The sequence below is a fragment of the Lynx canadensis genome, chromosome A1 (assembly GCF_007474595.2).
Source record: "Lynx canadensis isolate LIC74 chromosome A1, mLynCan4.pri.v2, whole genome shotgun sequence".
Lineage (NCBI taxonomy): Eukaryota > Metazoa > Chordata > Mammalia > Carnivora > Felidae > Lynx > Lynx canadensis.
In genome coordinates this window covers 109,129,975-109,151,579 of record NC_044303.2, presented here as the reverse complement: position 1 = coordinate 109,151,579, position 21,605 = coordinate 109,129,975, and the positions used below count along the sequence as shown (strand labels likewise).

Sequence of the window (21,605 nt, the reverse complement as noted above, 5' to 3'; positions counted from 1 at the left end):
CTGATGGGGAGCTGGCAGGAGAACTGGTCACTCTGCTGGCCACTGTCCTGGGACTGAGCCAGTCTCACATGTCACCTGGCCAGTGACTAATGCCTTAACTGCTTTCAGGCCTATTCCAGCTGCCACCTAGTTCTTTACTCACCTTATTTCTGGCCTTAGCCCTTGCCCAGTTGCTGATGGATACCCTCAGACCTGTCGTCCTACACACTCCCTTTTTAAATAGGAATCCAGTGCTGCAGTGCCTCTGCTGCTCTGCGGGATAGAGAGCCTTCACAGTGTCAGGAACAGCTCAAGAGGCACTTGAGGGTTTGTGCAGTGACAGAGGCCTGCCCCATTAGTTAGAGGTCTGAGGTCTTACTGGTGGGATTTGGTATGGCATTGGTGTTTAGAATGTCTTGTGGTGTTGGATTGAAGGAGATCAGAAGCACTGTGTCTTTTTCTTTTTAAATTTGGATTTTTAAAAATATTTATTCATTTTGAGAGAGACACAGAGAGAGAGAGAGAGAGAGAGAGAGAGAGTGCATGCGCAAGCGGGGGAGGGGCAGAGAGAGGGGGAGACACAGAATCTGAAGCAGGCTCCAGGCTCTGAGCTGACAGCACAGAGCCCGACGCGGGGCTCGAACCCACAAACCATGAGATCACGACCTGAGCCGTAGCTCAACTGACTGAGCCACCCATACGCCCCAGCAGTGTGTCTTTAAAATCTATCTGTTCCACCCCTTTACTAACATATGGAATTATCACAGTCGAGAATTTCATAGACCAGCTGCTGTTTTTCATGAGCCTTGAGTCTGATGCCCCCTAGAGTATGATTGTCCTGTAAGACTGATGTGGGCAGAGAGCTTTATAGATCCTTTCATGTTAGTAAGGGCCTTGGACTGGGAGTCAGGATGCCTGGATTCCTTTTCTGCATAACCTTAACCTAAATCTTTTAATATCTTTGGACCTCAGTTTCCTCATCTATGGAGTGGCACAGTAATCCTGTCAAATGTACTCCTTTGTGTTATTGAGGCACACAAAATGAAGCTGTGGCATTGTCGTGGCTGTTCTTTTTGCCAGTATTTCAGCCTGCCTTCTTGTTGTGATCAGCATGTGATGCGGTCACTAGTAATGGGTGTACTGTAGGGCATGGGTGTAAATGACTCAGCCAAGTGGGGAGGAGGCAGCAAGAGTCTGTACTCCTTCTCTAGACCTGTGCCCATGGGCCCTTCAGGGAGGCCTGAGAGGAGACCCCTTGTGTGGCCGGCTAAGTGTCCCCCAGTCTATTGTTCCTTTCGCATCTCTGATGGAGCAGGGAGAGCCTGTGTCAGTTTTTCCCGCTTTGACCAATGAGCCTCGTTAGGTGCTGTGGAAAAGCAGAATGCTGCATGCAAAGTGAGCTGCCGGGAGAGAAAACCACTTACAGGATAATTTCTCTAAGCGATCTAACAGATGTTTGTGGTTTCCTTTTCCTTCTTGTTCTTTGCTCTTTCTAGACCCGAGCCATGAACGAGCTGGAGGGAATCTGCGGTACTTTGAACAGTTGTTGGAGGAAGAAAGAGAAAAAATGTTGTCAAATCAGACAGAAGCTGGGCTAGCAACACAGGAAAGCATCTATGAGAGGCCTGTGGACTACCTGCCTGAGAGGGATATCTATGAGAGTCTCTGTCGTGGGGAGGGTGTCAAACTGGTGAGAAAACATGGCTGGGTCCTACATGTGGACCTAGATTTCAGCTCTGGACGAGCACATTTGGGGAGGGTGTTCCTGTGTGTGTAGGCCGTTTCCTCAACTTCTTCCCCAGTTCTTTGTAGCCTCTGCTGTGGCTGACCTATGGGTGTTCTCTGAGGTAGGATTGTGAGACTGTCTCCCCTGACGATCCAGGCAGAGTTTCTTTCTTTCTTTTTTTGAACCTTATTTATGTATTTTGCGAGAGAGAGAGAGAGAGAGAGACAGTGTGAGTGAGGGAGGGCAGAGAGAGAGAGAGAGAGAGAGAGAGAGAGAGAGAATCCCAAGCAGGCTCCACACTGTTAGTCCAGAGCCTGATGTGGGGCTCGAACTCACAAACTCTGAGATCATGACCTGAGCCGAAATCAAGAGTTGGACACTTAACCAGTTGAGCCACCCAGGCACCCCACAGGCAGAATTTCAATCCTCTAAGTTATTACCAAGCTCCCCTTCCCATCCCAGCATGCCCAGCTTCTGCTTGACCCATGCTCTGAGGAAAACCATGAGTGTGGATGTGGCCCAAAGGGAAGTTGTGGTCTGTGTAGTAAAGACACAATAGTAGCTACCGCTTAGTCTCAGGTGTCATTGGCTTTTGAAAGCCTTGGGATTCCATTGCTTCCTCCAGGAGGCTCAGGTGTGAGGTGGTCTCTGGGCCTTTTCCATGCCCATGTCTGCTTACCTCCCACTGGCTCCTCCACCTGGAATGGGTTCTCCCCAGCCTCAGCCCTTCTGACATTCTAATATCTCTGTGAGAGGGGTCAGGGATCACCCTGTGCCACAGCACTTGTGGACATTAGGAATTCTTGGAAGAGGAGAAACATTACATGATTTGTGGGGTATCATTTCTCTCAGTCGAGCTGAGGGGCTCTTGTTTCTTCTCTGGTGGGGCAGAAGGGAGCAGCTGCTGGACACGACATGTGAGACCAGCCTCTGCACCAAGCCAGCCTGGGTCTGAGGTTTAAGACGCACTTTGCTCAGGACCTCTCGCTCTGTGTGCTCTCCAGACTCCCCGGAGGCAGAAGAGGCTTTTCTGTAGGTATCACCATGGCAACAGAACACCACAGCTTCTCATCGCCCCCTTCAAAGAAGAGGATGAGTGGGACAGTCCGCACATCGTCAGGTACTATGATGTCATGTCTGACGAGGAAATCGAGAGGATCAAGGAGATCGCAAAACCCAAAGTAGGTATCTCTGCACTTCCTTCCTGGCCACCTCATCCCTGGTACCATGGAGTGATTTCTTTGTTTATTCAGCTGGCTTGTTCTGATATGCAGCATCAGTCTGCTGTCTGGGTGCTGAGGTACTGCACAATTTGACCTTATGGGTTCCTGGTCCAATGCTGAAGAAAACTGAAGGAACCAATGTGAACAGCCAAGTGCTAGGACAGAAGGCCTCACTGGTTTTCACTAGTTATGTTGTTCAATTAGGTCTCTAGTGTTAGTTTATTATATGCTGAAGTATTGATCATAAAAATATATTTTTTAGTAATAGCTAATGTTTACTGAGTTCTTAAGTATGGCAGGCCCTGTTCTGAGTGCTTAACATATATTAACTATCACGTCTCTTAAACATATTATGTCATTGTTTTCATTTTACCCACGAGGAAACAGACCTGTGTAGTTTGCACCTGGTTGCTCAACTGTCTCATTCTTCTTTGGGTTTTTAGCTGATTCTCTTACATTGCCCAGACACTGTTATCAACTGCAAATAGGGAAAATTTTGTTTTCTCCTTCCCAGTAATTATAGTTCCTCTGTTTTTATCTTCTTGTGAACTGCTCAGAACTCCATGAGCATTGTTAACAGTATACATCCTGGTCTTGTTCCTGAATTTCCTAGGGATTCCTATGGTATTTCACTACTAAGTATACAGTTGGCTGTTGGTTTTTGTACATTTGTCATCAGGCTATAAAATCTTATATTTCTAGTTCATAGAAGACTTGTTTCTATTTGACATCTTTCAAAGAGAACCATTTGGTGTTATGTCCCCACCCTTCTCTTATCATTGGTGATTACAAGGAGGGATTTAGTTAGATCCTGTATTGCTGTGCTCCTAATAGACTGGTAGTGGCCAGGAGGCCCAACACTTGTGGAGAGACAGAAAACAGGTTCCTATCCTGGCCCCTGCACCTCAATTTGAAGCGACCTTGGCTTGAGGTTCTAGGACATCGAGCACTCAGAATCAGCCGTTGATGTTGCTGAGGGATGGTGTAGCCAGTGCGTGTGGAGAACAGGGACCAGGACCTCCCTTTCCACTCCCTGGGACAGCTGCAGAGTCAGCCAAGGAAGAAAACTGTTTTCCTCGTTGCCGGGCAAGAGAGGCTTTGTTATGCCGTGACCTCCTGAGACATTCCTCACTTGTCTTTCAGACCAAGGCACTGCAGCATTTCTGTGTGTGTATTCACGATGGGTGTGTGTGTATACATGTGTGTGGCAGGGGCGGTGTAGTGGGGAGAAAACTTGTCTTTGAATAGAAGCCATGACATGTTGGCCATTAAAAGCTGACCTCTCCTTTCCGGAGCCTGTGAGGGACAGATGCTATTCTGGCTTTGAAGTAGGAACCATGAACTTAACTTGGTCTGCAGGGAATGCCTGGCAGCTGCTTTTTTGGGTCCCTGGCCTGCTTTCAAAATAGCCCTGTCTGTCTCTTGTAGCAGAACACAGCTGCCCACAGCCTCATTGTGGATGTCCAGAGAGCACCGAGGCTCAGATGTTTGGGTGGGGTCTGGCTCCAGCCGCACTTGTTATCAGGAGGAATCGTAGTTGGGAGCTTAGGGAATCCCTCTGTCCTGGGTGCGCTGCGGTGTTGCCAGAACTTGCTGCAGCAGCAGTGTCCCTGTTCGGTGATCTGGCCAATCTTCTGGTCCAGTCACACTTCTCCATCCCTTCTGCCATCAACTCTTGGCCTGACCTCTGCCTTGACCTCCTCAGTGGCCTCCTTGTTACCACTCTGGCCCTTCCCTAGTTTTCCATGAGGTGTCCACATTCAGATTGTGAGTGTCCCTCACCTGCCTTTCCTGTTTCTCATTGGCCACAAGCTTGCTTCCAGGCCCAGTCCTCACTTGCCTCTTTGGCCTACTCTCATCTCTTACATCTAACTTCTAATCTACAGTCGTGGTGCCACACCCATATTCATCTCTGGGCCTCTGCATTGCTATTCCTTCCCTGTTACTGTAACATTCCCCTACTTGGCTAACTCCTGCTTACCCTTCAAGTCTCAGCTAGGTGGTCTTCCCCTGACCATTCCTGACTGTATAGACTAAGCTCCCACGGACTATAAGCTTACCCCACTCCCAGCTCTTACCATGCTGTGCTGCAATTAGGCAGCTAGTCTTTTGCCTTCTTCACTTGATTGAGGTGTGTGAGGGTAGGGGCGATGTCTTGGTCACCAGTGTAGTGCCAGGCACGTAGTAGGTACTCATTAAGTATTAATTATTAATTGAAATTAAGGGGAAGTGATGTTGGGGTGGGGGTATCTGGGTCTGTGGTCCTACCCATGTGAGGTCATTAGGACGGCCCACAGTTGAAGCATGGTGGGGCTGACTTTGGGCAGCCAGGTGATTCTTGGGAGCATCATTGCACCTGTCTGTGGAGACTGAGGGGGAGATGAGGTAGGTTAGGGGTATTTGTGTATGTGTGTGTATGAGTGTGTATGTGGAGGTAGGTGGCTTCCAGGCATTAGTTCACATATTTCAACTCGTAGAGTCCTTTCTGGATTCTGTCATCTGACCTTGTGAGGCCCCTAAGTGAGTAGAAACTGTGCTTCCTATCTTTCCTCTTCACAGCAGTGGGAGTCTGGTGTGAGCTGGTGCAGCAGGAGGGTGTTTGCATAGGTTTCTTGGCACAGGAGGCTGCTGTGGTTCAGAAGGCCTCAGGCTCTGGGATGGTAACACTGTCTGAATACAGTGGGAGCAGCCAAGCACAGGTGGTGTTCAGTCAGGGGCAGTTTGTGGGCCTGGTGAGAAAGCAGTCTGTCCAGGCAGATGAGGCAATGGATAAAGAAGACTCCACAGGTGTAATTCTGCAGACAGCATAGACCTGGGCAGCACCCAGGGCTAGGCAATGACCGAGTGGGGCAGCAGCAGAGTAGGAATGTCGCGGCCTCAGACTACCACCTTGCCTGGCTTGCAGGATCATGTTGCCTTGGCCAGGGCCACTGCCTGAAAGTCTTCCTCCCTTGCTGGTCTGACTGGTGGGTCTGGCCCCAGTCTCTCTGGGAAAACACTCAAGACAAAGAAGGATAAGTGTGCCTCTCTTCCTGTCTTCCAGCTTGCACGAGCCACTGTTCGTGACCCCAAGACAGGCGTCCTCACTGTGGCCAGCTACAGGGTTTCCAAAAGGTTAGCAGAGGTGATGGCGGTAGTGGTGGTGGGAGGCGGGTGGCTGCTCAAGCCCTCTTTCCAGGGCTTCCTAGTCTCTACTCAAGGGAGCTTGGCTTGGCTTGTCCTACTTGCTGGCACCATCCCTACTTACAATACTCAACCTGTGCTGGCCCTGATTCTGGGGACAGAGTGAAGGATCTCACCTAAGCTGCCTTCCCAACCTTCCTGTTTCTCCCTCTTTTGACTTAGCTCATGGCTGGAGGAGGATGATGACCCTGTTGTGGCTCGAGTGAATCGTCGGATGCAGCACATCACAGGGCTAACAGTAAAGACTGCAGAATTGCTTCAGGTATGGCTGGTCCCTGTGACCCTGTGGTTGGGAAGTGTGTATTTCTGGCTACATGGTCTCCCAGGGTGCCCATGACCAGGCTTAGGGAGGCTTGCCCAATGAACTGTATGACTGCACAACGATATGAATATGAAATGACCTCACACAGGGAAGCCAGAATTAAGCATGTCTACTGTCATTCCAACAGTTAGCATTCAACAAATGTTGATTATCTTCTCTGTATCCAAGTATTGTAGTAGGAGCTAGGGGTCAGTGGTGGGCATGGCAGGCCCGTTGTGTCTTCTTGACTTTGGAAGCTGAAATCCTGAGTTGTTTTAAGGACACTTCTAAGAGAGCTGTAAATACCTTCAAAGGTCTTGGTTCTGATGCACATGATTCACATGCACTTGGAGGTGACGTGTCCTGAGATACATTGGTAGGAAAAGTGAGAGGCCTGGAGAGGCTGGTGAGAGTAGAGTGCTTTTTTCAAAGTACCCCCTGTGGAACCCTGGCTTCCTGCCTTTATTTCCAAGGTGATTGTAAAGACACATGAAAGCTGAGTAAAGCTCCTAATTAATGTATTCTCTGTAGTATATTGAATTCAAATCAGTTCTGGCCATCCTCCTTTCTGAACATTGGAACTTCTGGGTACTATTGTAAAGTGATGACCTGTTGGCATTTTTTAAGAGTCCCCTGGGTCTGTCTTTCTGGCTAGAGTTTCTCTGTATTTCAGGATTGCTCCTTTCATCTTGATGCTTAGCATTTGGATCTGATCAACAATAGATTTCATTAGAATATTGAAGATCATTTGGAAAAGGTTCTCTGAACTTTTGCAGGATACACTCAAGCAAGTCACTGATTTTTTTTTTTCCTATAGCTGTGACACCAATCAGAAAACCAGTTTTGAAAGTCTTCTTTATGGATTTGTTTGAAATCCACTAATTTTGTTTTATTTTATTTTATTTTAGTCTATTCTAGTCTATTTTATTTTTTATTTTTATTTATTTTTGAGAAAGAGAGCACACACACAGGAGAGGGGCAGAGAGAGGGAGACACAATCTGAAGCAGACTCCAGGCTGTGAGCTGTCAGCACAGAGCACGACGTGGGTCTCAAACCCATGATCTGTGAGATTATGATCAGTTGGATGCTTAATCAGCTGAGCCACCCAGGCGCCTCCCCCAACCCCACCCCACCACCAGTTTTTGAAAACTTGCTGATTACCTTTCATTCTTGTGAAAGTTTTATATAATCTTTAGTTCAGCCCAAGCTAGTGTTGAGTTTGTAAGCTTAATTTAATTTTAATGTAGTTCTGTAAACAAGCACATCGGTGGAGGATTTTGATCACTTCTCCTACTTCCACCTTTTTAAGAGTGGTAGGGACTTTCAGTGCACTTGGTGCATCCCTGTTGGCTTTGTTGTGATCTATGTCTTCATGGAGGAGATTTGTTGTCGTTAAGACATCTGCCACTGTTGGAGCCAGTGTTAGGACTCTCACTGCCCCCATCGAGGATGACATTCTGCTTGATTGGCTGATTGCATGCTTTAAACCAATGGGCTGAGAAGAGTGGGTGGGACTCTGCTCATGGTGCCCTCCTGGCTGGCCTCACATGAAATCTAAAAGGCAGAAGCTTCGTACTTGGACTAGCTTATCTGCCACAACCCTGGCTCCATCTTGTCAGGCCTGTCATCATGTTGTAGCTCAATTGATGACTGGGATCTGAATGCCAGGACTCCCTATGGAGGGACTCTTGATGTTGGGACTCTTCTGGAAGACCCAGACCACAGCTGCCCGGGGGCTGAGGCCCCGTTTTTGTTTGCCTTCTTCTAGGAGCTGTCTTGGCATTTCCTTTGCCAGCCAGCAGTGTTGAAAGCTTTGACCCTACATGGTCTGGGGGACAGCAACCTGGGTTTCAGCACTTGCTTCTAAGTGCTCTTTCCACATGGACCGTTTAAAGTGTCATTAGAGCCTTGGCACCAGCAAAAGTCTCTAGTCCCTGGTCCTTCAGAATATTACGGACTTCTGGAAAGGAGCTGATGCTTATGCTCCCTGTTGATACTCTGTCACTTGTAGTCGATGTTTGCTGTAGATCTTTTGGAGGAGAAAGGGCAATTGAGGCTTTCTTATGAATTAGACGAAGGCTTGTCTGATAGTGGAAGAGATGCTACACTGGCAGGATTGAAGACACTTATGACTTGATGTCTCAGCCTTACTAGAAAAGTAATTTCTGACCATTTTTGTGTGTGTCTTCATTCTGACCTAAATATCATAAATACCCATGTCTTTCAAATGACTGACTCTTAATACTTTTGTAACAACACATCTAAAGATTAAAATGAATACCTCCTCACAGGAATCAGTTTTTGTTTGTTTTATAGAGATAGCGCATGCACGAGCAGAGGAGGGGCAGAGGGAGAGCAAGAGAGAGAGAATCTCAACCAGCCTCCACACCCAGCACAGAGCCTAATGTGGGGTTCAGTCTCAAGACAGTGAGATCATGACCTGACCTGAAATCAAGAGTCAGACGCTCAATTGACTGAGCCACCTAGACACCCCAAGAATCAGTTTTGATGTACGGTTGCTAGTTATTAAAGTTGTGAGTCTGGGCCTGGAGTTTGCCCAGATGGTGAATTTGATTGCAAATCCAGAAGCTTCCATGACACTTGCTCTTTGGGGATAGTATTAAGTTGTGTAGACACAATAGCATCAGCACCATGATTAAACTGTAAAAAGATGAGTCCGTTAAAATAATGCAGCTTCTTTCACTCCATCCTATCCAGCTGCAAGCTTAAGCCATCCTATCCAGCAAAGGGGAGTATTGGAAAATGCAGTCATACACTGCAGTTCCAACAGCAAGCAGTGATCAAATTTTGCAGAGTGCATAGCTACAGTAATCACAGTCATATTTAAAATTTTCTTTCAAGTTCCCAGCTAAACTGGACCCAAAGAAAGTGTTTGTAATATTTTATCAACAACTGTAGCACTTCCCTCCTTACATGCACCTTCAGCCTTTGGGCCACTGGCTGAACTAGGCCTCCTTGCACTGTTGACAGGATTTCCCGGTATTTCTGGTACAGGAATCTTGCAGGCCGAGGCAGCGTATGACAGCGTATTTTCATCCCCTGATTGTTTATCAAATTTTATTTCTTTGGACACTGAAAATCATGCTGTCCAAATTCTGCCCTTCCTCACATTTGATACATATTTTCTTTTCCAGTAGGAGGATTTCCTCTCTTGAAAAGTACCTCCTCTCTCCCGCATGTCTGTAGGTCTCTATTATTGACAATCTTGGAGTATCTCACATCTGACTCTTGGAATCACCAAAAAGGATATGCAGAAAATGCCAAGTTCCTGAAGACTAATAGCTGTGCCCTAGAGGTTTTTAGGGTTTCAGTAAGAGACAGTAGCCAAATGCTCCCAGATAGACATTGGTGGTACCACTTGATCTGTCAGCTTCCGTAACAAATTATATGCTGCTTTTTGAGCTTTGTCTATCAATCTGGCTACTGTGGCTAAAATAAACGTTTGTGACTTAGGACTTACATTGTGGTGATAAACTGTTCAGTCAGGTATTTACAGTTCATAATCTAATTACAGTAAAACCTTGGTTTGTGAGCATAATTCATTCCGGAAACATGCTTATAATCCAAAGCGTTTGTATATCAAAGCGAATTTGAAGAACCATTGGCTCACTTGTGATTATGTATTATTGGGTGTCACGTACTGCTCATATCGCGAGACATCACTTGTTATCAAGTTGAAATTTATTAGAAACGTTTGCTCGTCTTGTGGAACACTTGCAGAAAAAGTTATTTGCATTCCAAGGTTTTGCTGTAATGACATCTGGTAGTTGCTGAAGCTAAGATGGCTCAGGTCCTAGTCCAGGTCCAGACTACCACAGGGGCCACCATGGTAGAGCAGCGGTCATTGGCCACACTGCAGCTGGCTGCCCATGTCCCGCTGTTTCACTTGGATACAGAGCTACTCTGTACAGGGAACTGCTGAGAGAGGGGAGTCAGGTACGTTTGCCCTGCTCACTTTGACTAGGAACAGCAACTGGTACACAGTGACACAGTGGGGGCAGTAGCAGTGTCAGGCACTGAGTCACTCCCAAACTAGCCTAAAAAGAAAGTCCCTGTCTTGAGTTTCTTGTTGGCTTTCCTCTGGATTACCTTCTTCTTATCTCGCAATCAAGTAGGGCCCAGGCCAGAGCCTACCTCAAGGAAAGCTCTGTCTGCTGACATCTGAGTGTCCCTGAAGCCCAGAGCTTCTTCCCAGTGGCCTATCCTGTTGTGTTGGGAAAGCACATTTGTGCTGCAGCCTGACCGTTGGACACAGCTGTGGACACATTTAGTTTTTTTTCTGCCAGTGCTGGCAGGGTATAGTTAGAGAGGCTGCACTTGGAGGTTCAGGTTGTTTTAGTTGTTAGGGGGAGATAATATCCCTGGGGAGAGGGCCTGCTCCAGGACCGTTCATGCTGCTGACAAGGTCCAACGCTGTTCTTTCCCACCAGGTTGCTAATTATGGAATGGGAGGACAATACGAGCCACACTTTGACTTCTCTAGGGTAAGGCCCAGACCACGGGTGCTTTCAGAGGCCCTGCTCCAGCTGGTGAGAGAAAGCTGGAGCTTCTAGGAGCACTTCAACCTCTACATCAGGCCCCCCTGCCTTACCAGGACCACCTGTTTGTTACTGGAGAAGTCCAAATCTGGAAGCATGGGACCTGTGGAGCCCAGTGCAGCCTGGCTGTTTCCCTGTGATGTGGGGAGTATTCCCCCTGCCCCAACTGTCACTTTACCATGATTGTAAAGCATAGAACCTCACTAGGTCTTAGTGAAAGCTGTTCCTGCCCCCCTTCCCCTGTGCCCCAGTCAGGGTTTCCTTTGCAGTAATGATCCATGGTCCAGGCTGATATATGGAATACATGCTGAGTGCCCTTCCTTGATCCTTTTGGCCCCGGTCCTGTGAGTGGGGGGTGGAATCATCTGCAAACGTGTGTGAAAGTTGTTGTTTGTTGCAGCGACCTTTTGACAGCGGCCTCAAAACGGAGGGGAATAGGTTAGCGACGTTTCTTAACTATGTAAGTATTCGGGCCAGGTCCACCTGTTCATTCTCACTTAATTTTATAGAAAAATGAGCAAGATGCTTTCAAGCGTTTAGGGACGGGAAACCGTGTGGCCACGTTCTTAAACTACGTGAGTATGATGCATGCAGCTTATGGGTCTTCAGGGGAAACTGGGTCCAGAGTGCTATCTTACATTCATTTCTGTGAGGCCTGATATCACCAGCTGTTGCTTAATGGCTGAGCCCTTCTGGCCCTCAGCTCTCTTCTTGGCTGGAGTAGAGAGTTTACCTTTGTTCCCATCTGTGTGCTTAGCCACACCTATGACTTTCACATCCTTGACCCTTTTTAATGGGCCCACTGCTAGTCAGAACTTTTGAGGTGAGTGCCCTGGAGTGTTCTTTCCTTGGTGGCAGAGTGGGGAGCCTGCCATGAGGCGCTTTTAAATGAAAGCTGCCTTTGTTTACCCAGAACTCAGTGCCCTGCCTCCCACCTGCTGCCTGTGCTCCAGCCACATGCCATTGGGTTTACCTGTCACGTGAGGAACAGTTTGCTTTCCCCTATGCTTGGCCCACTTTAAAGAGGCATACAGACTGTCAAGTAACTTAGACACAGAAACCGAGGTCCATCTTTTCCTTTGGTATCTCATTTAAGTGTTTGTGTATGTTTATTATGTCCCGGGGATGGCCATGAACATGCTGGTGAACAGGACACGTGTGGCCTCTGGTGGGGCTTATGGTCTAATATGAGAGACTTGCTTTAAACATAGAAGTAATTATTTAGTTACCATGGTGATAAGTGCCTTAAAAAAGATGAGGTTCAGAGACAGCCTCACTGGGGAGTAATGTGTCTGTGGAGACTTGAAGGTTGAGTGGAAATTAGTTGGTGGAACATGCTTCCTGGCAGAGGAGTGAATGTGTGGAGACCTGGAAGAGGAAAGGAGCTGGGGATGTTGGAAAATGGAAGAAGGCTGTTGTGACTCAGAGGCAGTGCATGAGGTGAGAGTTGCTAGAGAGAGAGAATGGCTTCTGAGACTGACAGGGCCTTTGGGTTCTAGAAAAGAGCCTGGATTTGATCCCCAGCACTGTGGGAAGCCATCAAAGGTTTTCATCTTATTCGTTTACCATATGTCTGTTGAGTGCTCTTTAGTCTGTCTGGCATGCATCCTGTGGAAATATTTTTTTTACTCCACCTGTTAATACATTATAGACAAAAAAACTTGGAGGAAGCCAGCCAGATGAAAGAGAGGTGGTGCCTTGGGCATGAGTTGAGGCATGCTTTGCGGGCCCAAGTGTAGTCTCCCCACCGTGGAGCCTGTGGTCCATTTAGTTTGAGGTGTCCCTGGGAGAAAGCAGGGCCCGCAGAGCTTTACTCTGCCTGCTCACCTAGCTGGCCCCTAGGGCTGCCATTCTGGGAAGATGAAGGTGTTGCTAGAACCAGAGAAACAGAGCCCACAGTGGGGGCCACCAATGGTATTGGAAGCAGCAAGGAGCTCCGGGTCAGGGCAGATCACTGGGCACAAGTGCCTTAGGAATGGCCCAGGCTGGGAGGGGATGCAAGGGTGGGAGGTGGGGGAGGTCAGTCAGGCATTTTCCGTGTACAGACTGGGATTGTTCCCATCTGAGGATGGCCAGGATGTGGGTCTCCTGCAGGGCTACAGCTCTCAAGAGCCCTTGGCATGGAGCTGTCCTGATGAACCACACAGGTTAAAGCAGGGTTTAGAGAGGGGTAGTGCATGGGGAGATCCTTTCTTGGGTGGCTGACTGGCTGTAGAGCAGAGCCTTCAGGCAGTGCCACTCCTGCTCAGAGAAGGGTAATCTGCATGCTTGTGTCCTTTGTGACTCAGTTGCTCTGACAGCTTTGGGTATAAAGGCCAAGCTCTATGCCTTCTGTTCTCAGATGAGTGATGTGGAAGCTGGCGGTGCCACTGTTTTTCCTGATCTGGGGGCTGCCATTTGGCCTAAGAAGGTGAGTTCTAGTCCTTGTGGGTCACAGGTTGAAGCACGGCTCAGACCTTATTCCTTTCTCCTCTGAGTTCCATTCCCTGGCCTGCTTGACTCTTACTCTGAGGGGTCTTAGCCCCTTCCTGCCTGAACTCTGATCTTGGGGCCCCAGCTTCCATCTGGGGATATGGATAGGGAGGGAAGTCCCTTTGGGGGAAGGTGGGTTATCAAGCATCCACCCCCTCGTGAAGGGTGGATGCTTTCTGGGGTGCTTGCCTGTTGCTGGAATCTCAGAGCCCTGTCCCTTTGTATGCAGGAAAGTGAGGGTGTTTTTGCTCTGAGAGGGTCTATGGTATTTGGGGTCAAGTCACTGAGCCCAGTATCTGTGGGTGTTGTGTGACAGGCTGTCTCCTTTTCCTAGGGCACAGCTGTATTCTGGTACAACCTCCTGCGGAGTGGGGAAGGTGACTATCGTACGAGACATGCTGCCTGTCCTGTGCTTGTGGGCTGCAAGTGGGGTGAGTGGCTTGGTGGCCTCAGCCTGGGCTCTAATGGTCAGCCTTAGACTCTGAGTTGGGAGATACCTGCTGCCATATTTTTACAACGCCAAGGCTATCTTCCTTTTTGAGTTTTTTTTTTCCCCCTGCTAAGTGGTTGTCTCATCCAGCCATGTAACTAACCACAATACTGGTTATGTGTCAGGACAGGTGGTTGGGAATACTCTCAGAGATGCCCAGAGAACTGAAGAAGCCACAAGGAAGAATAGCTGCACAAGCATAGTAGGTCCAGGATGGCTCCCCAGAGGAATGGACTCACTCTGGCAAGGGGTGAGGGAGCAGTGGGGGAGAACTGGCATCACAGAGGGGAAGGAGTGTCCTAAGCAAGCAAAGCTAAAACCACCATCATAGGTGTGGGGACCAGCCACCTTTGTCATTTGCATAAGGGGAGGCCTGTGGCACAGGGGCCAGGAGATGAGGCTCAAGGCTGGGACCACAGGCTAAAGCTTGAGCTTTGAGCTTTGTTCTGGAAATAGTTGTGGTGAGCCAGGGAGAGGCTTGAGTGAGGATGACAGGAAGTGATTGCAAAGACGTGAGTTTATATTGTCCTGGAGAAGTTGGGGATATTAGTGGTAGGTTCGCAGAAAATTAAGCAATTAGAAAATAAATGGGGCAATTGCTGACTAAAAGGGCAAAGAAAATGTGCAACAAATGTCAGCATATACTGCTAGGTGGCTCAGGTGTAAGTGACACTTATATGACATAATGTAGGCACTGAATATTAATTTAGTTAAAATTTGTGACTATTGGGAAGATAAAAGACACTAAATATATGTGTTTTAGGGATAGAGTGAAAGAATTCCAAAATTGAAAGACAAGAGATAGCACTATAAGCATGCTACTTAGAAATAAGTGGTAGAATATCAGAAGAAACAACTAAAGGAATTGAATGTCCTCTAGAAGTGGAGTTTGGCAGAGAGGGGATGGGTAGGAGATTGCTGTTTATCACTCTAAGCTTTATAGGCAATTTGCTTTTTTTCAACTAAGTATATCTTGTACTTTAATTCAAAAGCTCTCTGACTTCAGTAGTATGTGTTAAGGACACAGCTTTAGGTGCAGTTGGGACACAGCTCTAGGTGACAGGCAGTGTTAGCACCAGCTCTGCTACTCTGCTACCCACAGCACACAGATTGGATCTGCTGGCCCCCAGGTCCTGAGGTTGATGTCCAGGCACCCATAGTCCTGATGGTCTTCCTCATCCTTAGCTTCTGTATCTCAGTTCCATCCCAGTAATACCAAGCTGCTTGGGGTCCTTGACACCAAGGTGGTTCGTGCCTTGATGTTTTTCTTGTCCTGTTCCCCCTTCTTGGACCCTTTGATATAGGAGTCATCTGCTATGTCCATCATCTGCCCTGGATAACTCCTGTTCAGCTTCATGTCCCAGCCCTGGGTCTCCTCTTCCCTCACATGGTTAGATGGATAGCCTTTGGCTCAGTTTCCATGGCAGCATACACATACCCATCTTTTATCACTGGCAGACATTTGTACAATTAATCTTTTCATATAGGTCTTCCTTACCAGCTCATGAACAACTCGAGTATGACAGCATGTCTTAATCATGTTTGATTATCAGGCCCCAGTCCTGGAGTCATCATGAAGGAGTCATTAATCTTGGATGTTAAACGAATCAACAGGATTGTTAACATAACTTTATTTCTGTTCACAGTCTCCAATAAGTGGTTCCATGAACGAGGACAGGAATTCTTGAGGCCGTGTGGATCAACAGAAGTTGACTGACTTCGTTTTCTGCCCTTCTCCTTCCTGGCCCCACAGCCTATGTCATCCTCAAGTTCAACATGACAGACACCTTTGTATGTTCCAGGCCTTGTCACTTGGATCTTAGTTGGAGTGAATGTTTGTCTGGACCAAAGGGAGAGCCGACTGAGGAGGGTTCTGGGTGACCTGGGTCCCAACCTTTCTGGTTGGCCTGTGCCACCTCTGGCCACAGAGTTTGAGTCAGAGTGGCTACAGCAGAGTCAGGCTGTCTAGCACCTAGCAAGGTGCCTTTGTACCTCAGATGTTTTAGGTGTGAGGTGTTTTAGTGAACCAAAGTTTTGATACCTTGTTTACATATTTGTTTTTATGGCATTTCTATCAATGTGGCTTTAACCAAAAAATAAAATGTCCCTGCCAGAAGCCTTAAAGAGCCTTATTCTGAGTATTTTTTAAGGTGGGTGAGCTTATACCAAGTTCACTATTTCCTGCGCATCTCCTCCGGTGGAATCTGGGTAGTGTATAGTTGAATGGCAAAACCTTGACCACGGGTTCTAGATATGGTTTCAACACTTACATTTCCAAGCTTCAGTATCCTTTTTGGAAAGTGAGGGAACATAGTCTCTCCTTGACTCCCAGAGAACAGAGAAATCATGTGTGTTCATGACTGGCTGTTATAAATTGAAATTTCTTATTTAAAAATTTTGAGATACATACACAGAATTGTTCACAAAACACAGATGTACAGTTTAAAAAATATGAAGGTGAGTGTGAGCACCCAGCTGACCACCACCTGGGTTAGAGAAGAGATCATTTTCAAATCTGCACCTCAGGAGCCCCTTGTGAGCCTGTTCTGGATCAAATCTCCTGTCCTGCTTTCAGTACCTTTGTGGTAACCATTGTCTCGTGGTTTATGGTACTTATTCCTTTGCTTGTCTTTGTAATTTTACTACCTATGTCTACATCCCTAAATAAGTAGTTATTTTTTTCCCCTGATTTTGTACTTTTTGTAAATGGAATCCATGTATTTTTGGGGCTTTTGCCTTCTTTTGTTTGACAGTTGTTTTTAGTATTCATGCTGTTGTGTAGCTGTAGTTTGTTTTAATATGTAGAGTTGACTCAGTTTTTTTTTTTTTTTTTTAATTTTTTTTTTTTCAACGTTTATTTATTTTTGGGACAGAGAGAGACAGAGCATGAACGGGCGAGGGGCAGAGAGAGAGGGGGACACAGAATCCGAAACAGGCTCCAGGCTCTGAGCCATCAGCCCAGAGCCCGACGCGGGGCTCGAACTCACGGACCGCGAGATCGTGACCTGGCTGAAGTCGGACGCTTAACCGACTGCGCCACCCAGGCGCCCCTTGACTCAGTTTTTTAATGTATATTGTAGAACAGACAGTACATAATATAGCCAATATACTGTTGATAGATATTTGAGAAGGTTTCACTTTGTATACTACGAATAATACTGCCATTTGCATATTTATACATGATTCCTGGTACACATAAACACATTTGTGCATGCAGAATATGTATCTAGCAGTTGAAGTATGGAATCTTACTAGTTAGTCTTCAACTTTACCATATAATGTATTCCAGAGTGGTTATGCACATTCTCATTAGGAGTGAATGAGAGTTCTTGTTATCCCAGCCTTCTCCGATACCTGGTAATGTCCTACTTGTGCATTTTAGGTAACTTGTTACATGCATAGTATTGTCTATTTTAGCATCATTAATGATATTGAACACTTTCTTGTTAGTCCTCATGTTTATGTTTTTTCAAGTCTTTTTCTTACTGATTCACTGGAATTTTTAGTGTATTATAGACATAAGTTCTTTGATGCTTATACATTTTGCAAAATATCTTCCTTTTTCTAGTTTGTCGTTTCACTCTTAGTTTTGTCTTCTGATGAAGAGAAGTTCTCAATTTTTACACCACATTTATCAAGCTTTTACTTTTTGATTTATGCTTTTTATATCTTGTTTGAGAAGTTCTTTTGTTCCCCAAAATGATGAAGGTACTTCCTGTATTCTTTTCCAAAATCTTTTATAGCCTTGTCTTTTACATTTATGCCTCTCACATACTTACATTTTATTTTTGTTGGTACAAGGGTCTTCTTAAAAAGATTCTTTTTTATATTTTGTTAGGATAGAATAGGCTTATGCTACCTACAGTAGTAATATAACCTCTCAGTCTCAGTGGCTTAATATATAAAACTGTCTCTCATGCAAAAAAAAATTGCTGGGTTTGGGCAATTGCTACTTATCTAGTGCCATTTAATCTTCTAGTACCTTCCATTGGCAGATCCTAACAGGATGCCAGCTGGTAAGGGAATATAGGAAATGGAATTTATGGAGTTGCAACTCCAATATAACAGCAGAGTATAGAAAGATTCACTTAGAGGGGCACCTGGGTGGCTCATTTGGTTGAACGTCTAGCTCTTGATCTCAGCTCAGGTCTTGATCTGTCGTCAGGTCATGAGTTCAAGCTTCACGTCGGGCTCCATGCTGGGCATGGAGCCTACTTAAAAAAAAAAAAAGATTCCCTCAGTGCTGAGAACAGAAAAATTATTGTCATGCTAGGTGTGTTTTTTCCACTGTTTGACATTCTTTGGGCTTCTTGAATGCTTGAATGTGTACAATATTATCTTCAATCAGTTTTAGAAAGTTATTAAACCATTTTCTCTTTCAATATTTTTTACGTTCCTTTCTGGAACTTGGATTAAAAGTAAATTAGATTATACCATACTTTTTTTTAGTTCTTAACCTGCTTTCATATATTTTTAAAACTATGCTGTATTTGGGGGTAAATTTTACAACTGTTTTCTAGTTTATTCTGTTTTCTGTTAAATTCATTTACATGTTTTTCTTTAAACAGCTTAAAGATGTGATTCCATTATAGGCATGCTTACACCATTTCTGTTGAAAATTCAGCTGTCTTGTCCTTTTGATGCTCCTTTGAAGGTAATTTCTTCCTCATCCCCTCCCACCTGCTTTTAAAGAGTTTTCTTTGTTATGGTTTTCAGTAGTTTTACTATGACTTGCCTAGTGTGATTTCTTTTTGTTATTTTCTGGCTTAGAGTTTACAGAGTTTCTTGAATTTGTGGGTCATCTTTAGTTTTGGAAATTTCTCAGTTATTATTCAAGAATTATTTCTGTCTCATTTGTGTGTGTGTGTGTGTGTGTGTGTGTGTGTGTGTGTGTGTTTCCTCTGGGATTCCAATAATCTGAATGATAGAACTTTTCAGTTTAAGCTTTCATACCTCCCATCCTTTTCCCACTTGTGTTTCAGAGTAAATATTTTCTGTGGACCTGTCTTCTAATTCATTTATCTCTTCGGCTAACCTCATCTATTTAGTTAATTTTAGTTCTTAACATTTTTTCGTTCTAGAATGTGTATCCATTCAATTAATTTTAATAGATTCTAATTCTCTGGGGAATTTGTCTTTTGTTTTACTCATTTTTTTTGGACTAATGAATCACTTACTTAAAAGTTCTTCTCTGTTAATTCCATGACATAAATTTTCTGTGGATCCTTTTCCTCCTCTTGGTTTCTTATCATTTAGTCCATTCTGTTGGTATGACTGATAATTTTGACTGGATGCTAGACAAATTATAGAGGCTCTGGATGGTGACAACCTGCTACATAATGGATTCATTGTTTTCCTTTTTCTAGGCAGAGTGGGAATTGATCATGTTAATCTAATCAGAGTCTGAGCCAACTGGATTAAGGCTAATTTGCATTTTTGTTTACCTCTGATTTACCTTCATCTTCCCCTCATATATTAGTCTTCCAGGGGTTTTCCAATTGAGAGCCCAGAGTGTTCACTGGATCTGTCCCTCTGGCAGTTTTGAAGCTCAATCCTTGTATCTTTAGTATCTAGATATTGCTGCAAATTTTTTTCTTTTTAGAGGCTTTTTTGCTTCTTAACTTTCCATTCTGCACACCTTCAGAATTCAGAAAATGTCTTACTGAGTTAACAGGCTGAGTGGTTGACTAAACTCTTCATCTTTCCCTTCCATTCAATATTCCAACAAATTACAGTCTAGGTTTGCCTTTCAATACCCCTTAACACTGACAAGACCTCTGATGGTTTCTCTGCCTGTTAGCACCTGCCCATTACTTGGGTCGTTTATCTGTGTTCTCAATCTTTGCCCCATGCCTACAATCAGAACATGATCTAAGGATAAAAGAGGCTATGGACTTTTGGCTCACCGACTTGAGATTCATTCTTCCCTGGGATCTTCATGCTCAAGTCTTTTTTGTTTCAGCAGTCCTTTGATGCCTTAAAACAGATTTTTAGGAGATTTTATCCAGTTTTCATTGTTACATTTGACATGAAAGTTGATCTACCAGATGCTACTCCATCTTAACTGGGAGTGGAAGTCTCTTGTTCTCTTGAGTTTTTAAAATTTGTTTCATGTGAAATAAAACACAGATACAGAAAAACTTGTCTTTGGTATCTTCCTTTGCTATATAGCATAACAAGATGTTCCACATTGCTTTTGAGCATTTCCTGCAGTGAGCATGAAATCAACCGTTAAGGAATCTGTTATGTGTTGGTGCCTACTTATCAATCCCACTGTGGTCTTGGAAACAAATAAAGGATAACATTAGAGACAGGGAACTGTTTTCAGTAATTTTTATTAACCTACTTAGTTTAGCATTAACATGTTCACTATGGCACCAAAGAGTTGGGCGTTTTAGTATGCCCAACTGTTGGGATGTTACAGTCTGGTATTTCAAACTCATAACTTAAAAAAATTTTTTTTTGTTTTAATGTTTTTTGGTTTTTTTTTTTAGGCGGGGGGAGGGGCAGAGAGGAAGAGGGAGACACAGAATCCAAAGCAGGCTCCAGGCTCTGAACTGTCAGCACAGAGCCCAATGCGGGGCTCAGACTCACGAATCATGAGATCATGACCTAGGTGAAGTTGGATGCTTAACCAACTGAGCCACCCAGGTGCCACTAAACTCACAACTTTTAACTAACAAGCTGGAGGTCATAAAGGTTAGGTAAGACACCTGAGGTCCCATGAGATTTCACTGATGCTAAGTGAAAAGCCTGGGAATCAAATCCTGATCTGGTAGCTTCCCAAAGCCTTTACTCAAAGTAATTCATATTTTTCATCGATTCAACAGTTATTAAAGATCTGATATGGAAATAAAGATAAATACTGCTTTTAACTTTAAATAATTTGGAGTAATGGAAGGCATTCTTAAATAGATGTGTGAAATAGGAGAGCTATGATAACAGAACCAAGTGCTTGCGTAACAGAAGAGTGACTGTCTAATTTAACCAGGAAGCTGGCACTACAGTAGGCAACGTTAGATCTGGATCTTGAAGCACACGCAAAGTTTGCTTTCTCTGCCATCCCAGTTAAAAATACATGCATATGGCTTTAAAATTAAGGAACATGAGCTTACCATGAATAATTCTTCCCCACCCTACTGCTTTCTTCTTGTATCCTTCCTAGAGGAACCTCTATCCATAGTCTCTTTTTAATTTTTCTGACTGTAAACCATATACTTACAAAGTACATGTCTCTTGATTTTAACACTTTGGAAATTTGAAAGATGATCATCTAGCTATATTCACTATCCTTCATTACATCTCACACTCCCTTTGCTACTTTTTGATAGTTCTATTATTTATAGCCCTCTCATTGCCTAGTAACATAAACCTCTTTTTTGTTGCGTAAGCCTAAGGCTGTATGTCTGACAGTCTAATATGTGAGATAAAGATCTAGACTAGTGTTTGACCAAACAGCTGGTCACAATAACATGTCCTTTTACTTCCAGACTTCTGTCAGTTATACTTTAGACATTGTTTTAGTTTCCAGGTTAAACAGATACTAAATGTTGAAAAACCAATTACTATGTTTCTTAATTTAACTGAACTTATTATATGTGATGTAGCTATCCTAAAAGGGAATCTGTGCCTTATTTGTCTAATAAAATTCAATATAAATTTACAACTTGT

The 21,605-nt window shown here is 44.8% G+C and overlaps 1 protein-coding gene across 14 annotated transcripts in view; it reads left to right on the top strand.

The window, feature by feature from the left end:
- P4HA2 (prolyl 4-hydroxylase subunit alpha 2) overlaps window positions 1–16,058 on the top strand; it is a 38,145-nt gene extending 22,087 nt beyond the window's left edge. For 5 of the 14 annotated variants that reach the window (XM_030317720.1, XM_030317712.1, XM_030317730.1 and 2 more), the window contains exons 8-16: window positions 1,476–1,669; window positions 2,710–2,886; window positions 5,972–6,042; window positions 6,274–6,373; window positions 10,865–10,918; window positions 11,482–11,547; window positions 13,314–13,382; window positions 13,779–13,875; window positions 15,581–16,058. In XM_030317720.1, the coding sequence (XP_030173580.1) occupies window positions 1,476–1,669; window positions 2,710–2,886; window positions 5,972–6,042; window positions 6,274–6,373; window positions 10,865–10,918; window positions 11,482–11,547; window positions 13,314–13,382; window positions 13,779–13,875; window positions 15,581–15,651 (899 nt within the window). In that variant the 3' untranslated portion in view covers window positions 15,652–16,058. Of the gene's footprint in view, window positions 1–1,475; window positions 1,670–2,709; window positions 2,887–5,971; window positions 6,043–6,273; window positions 6,374–10,864; window positions 12,413–13,313; window positions 13,383–13,778; window positions 13,876–15,580 lie in introns of those variants that run through there. The other 9 variants (XM_032592805.1, XM_032592807.1, XM_030317741.2 and 6 more) reach the window with 6 other exon arrangements.
- Window positions 16,059–21,605: the final 5,547 nt, after the last annotated feature.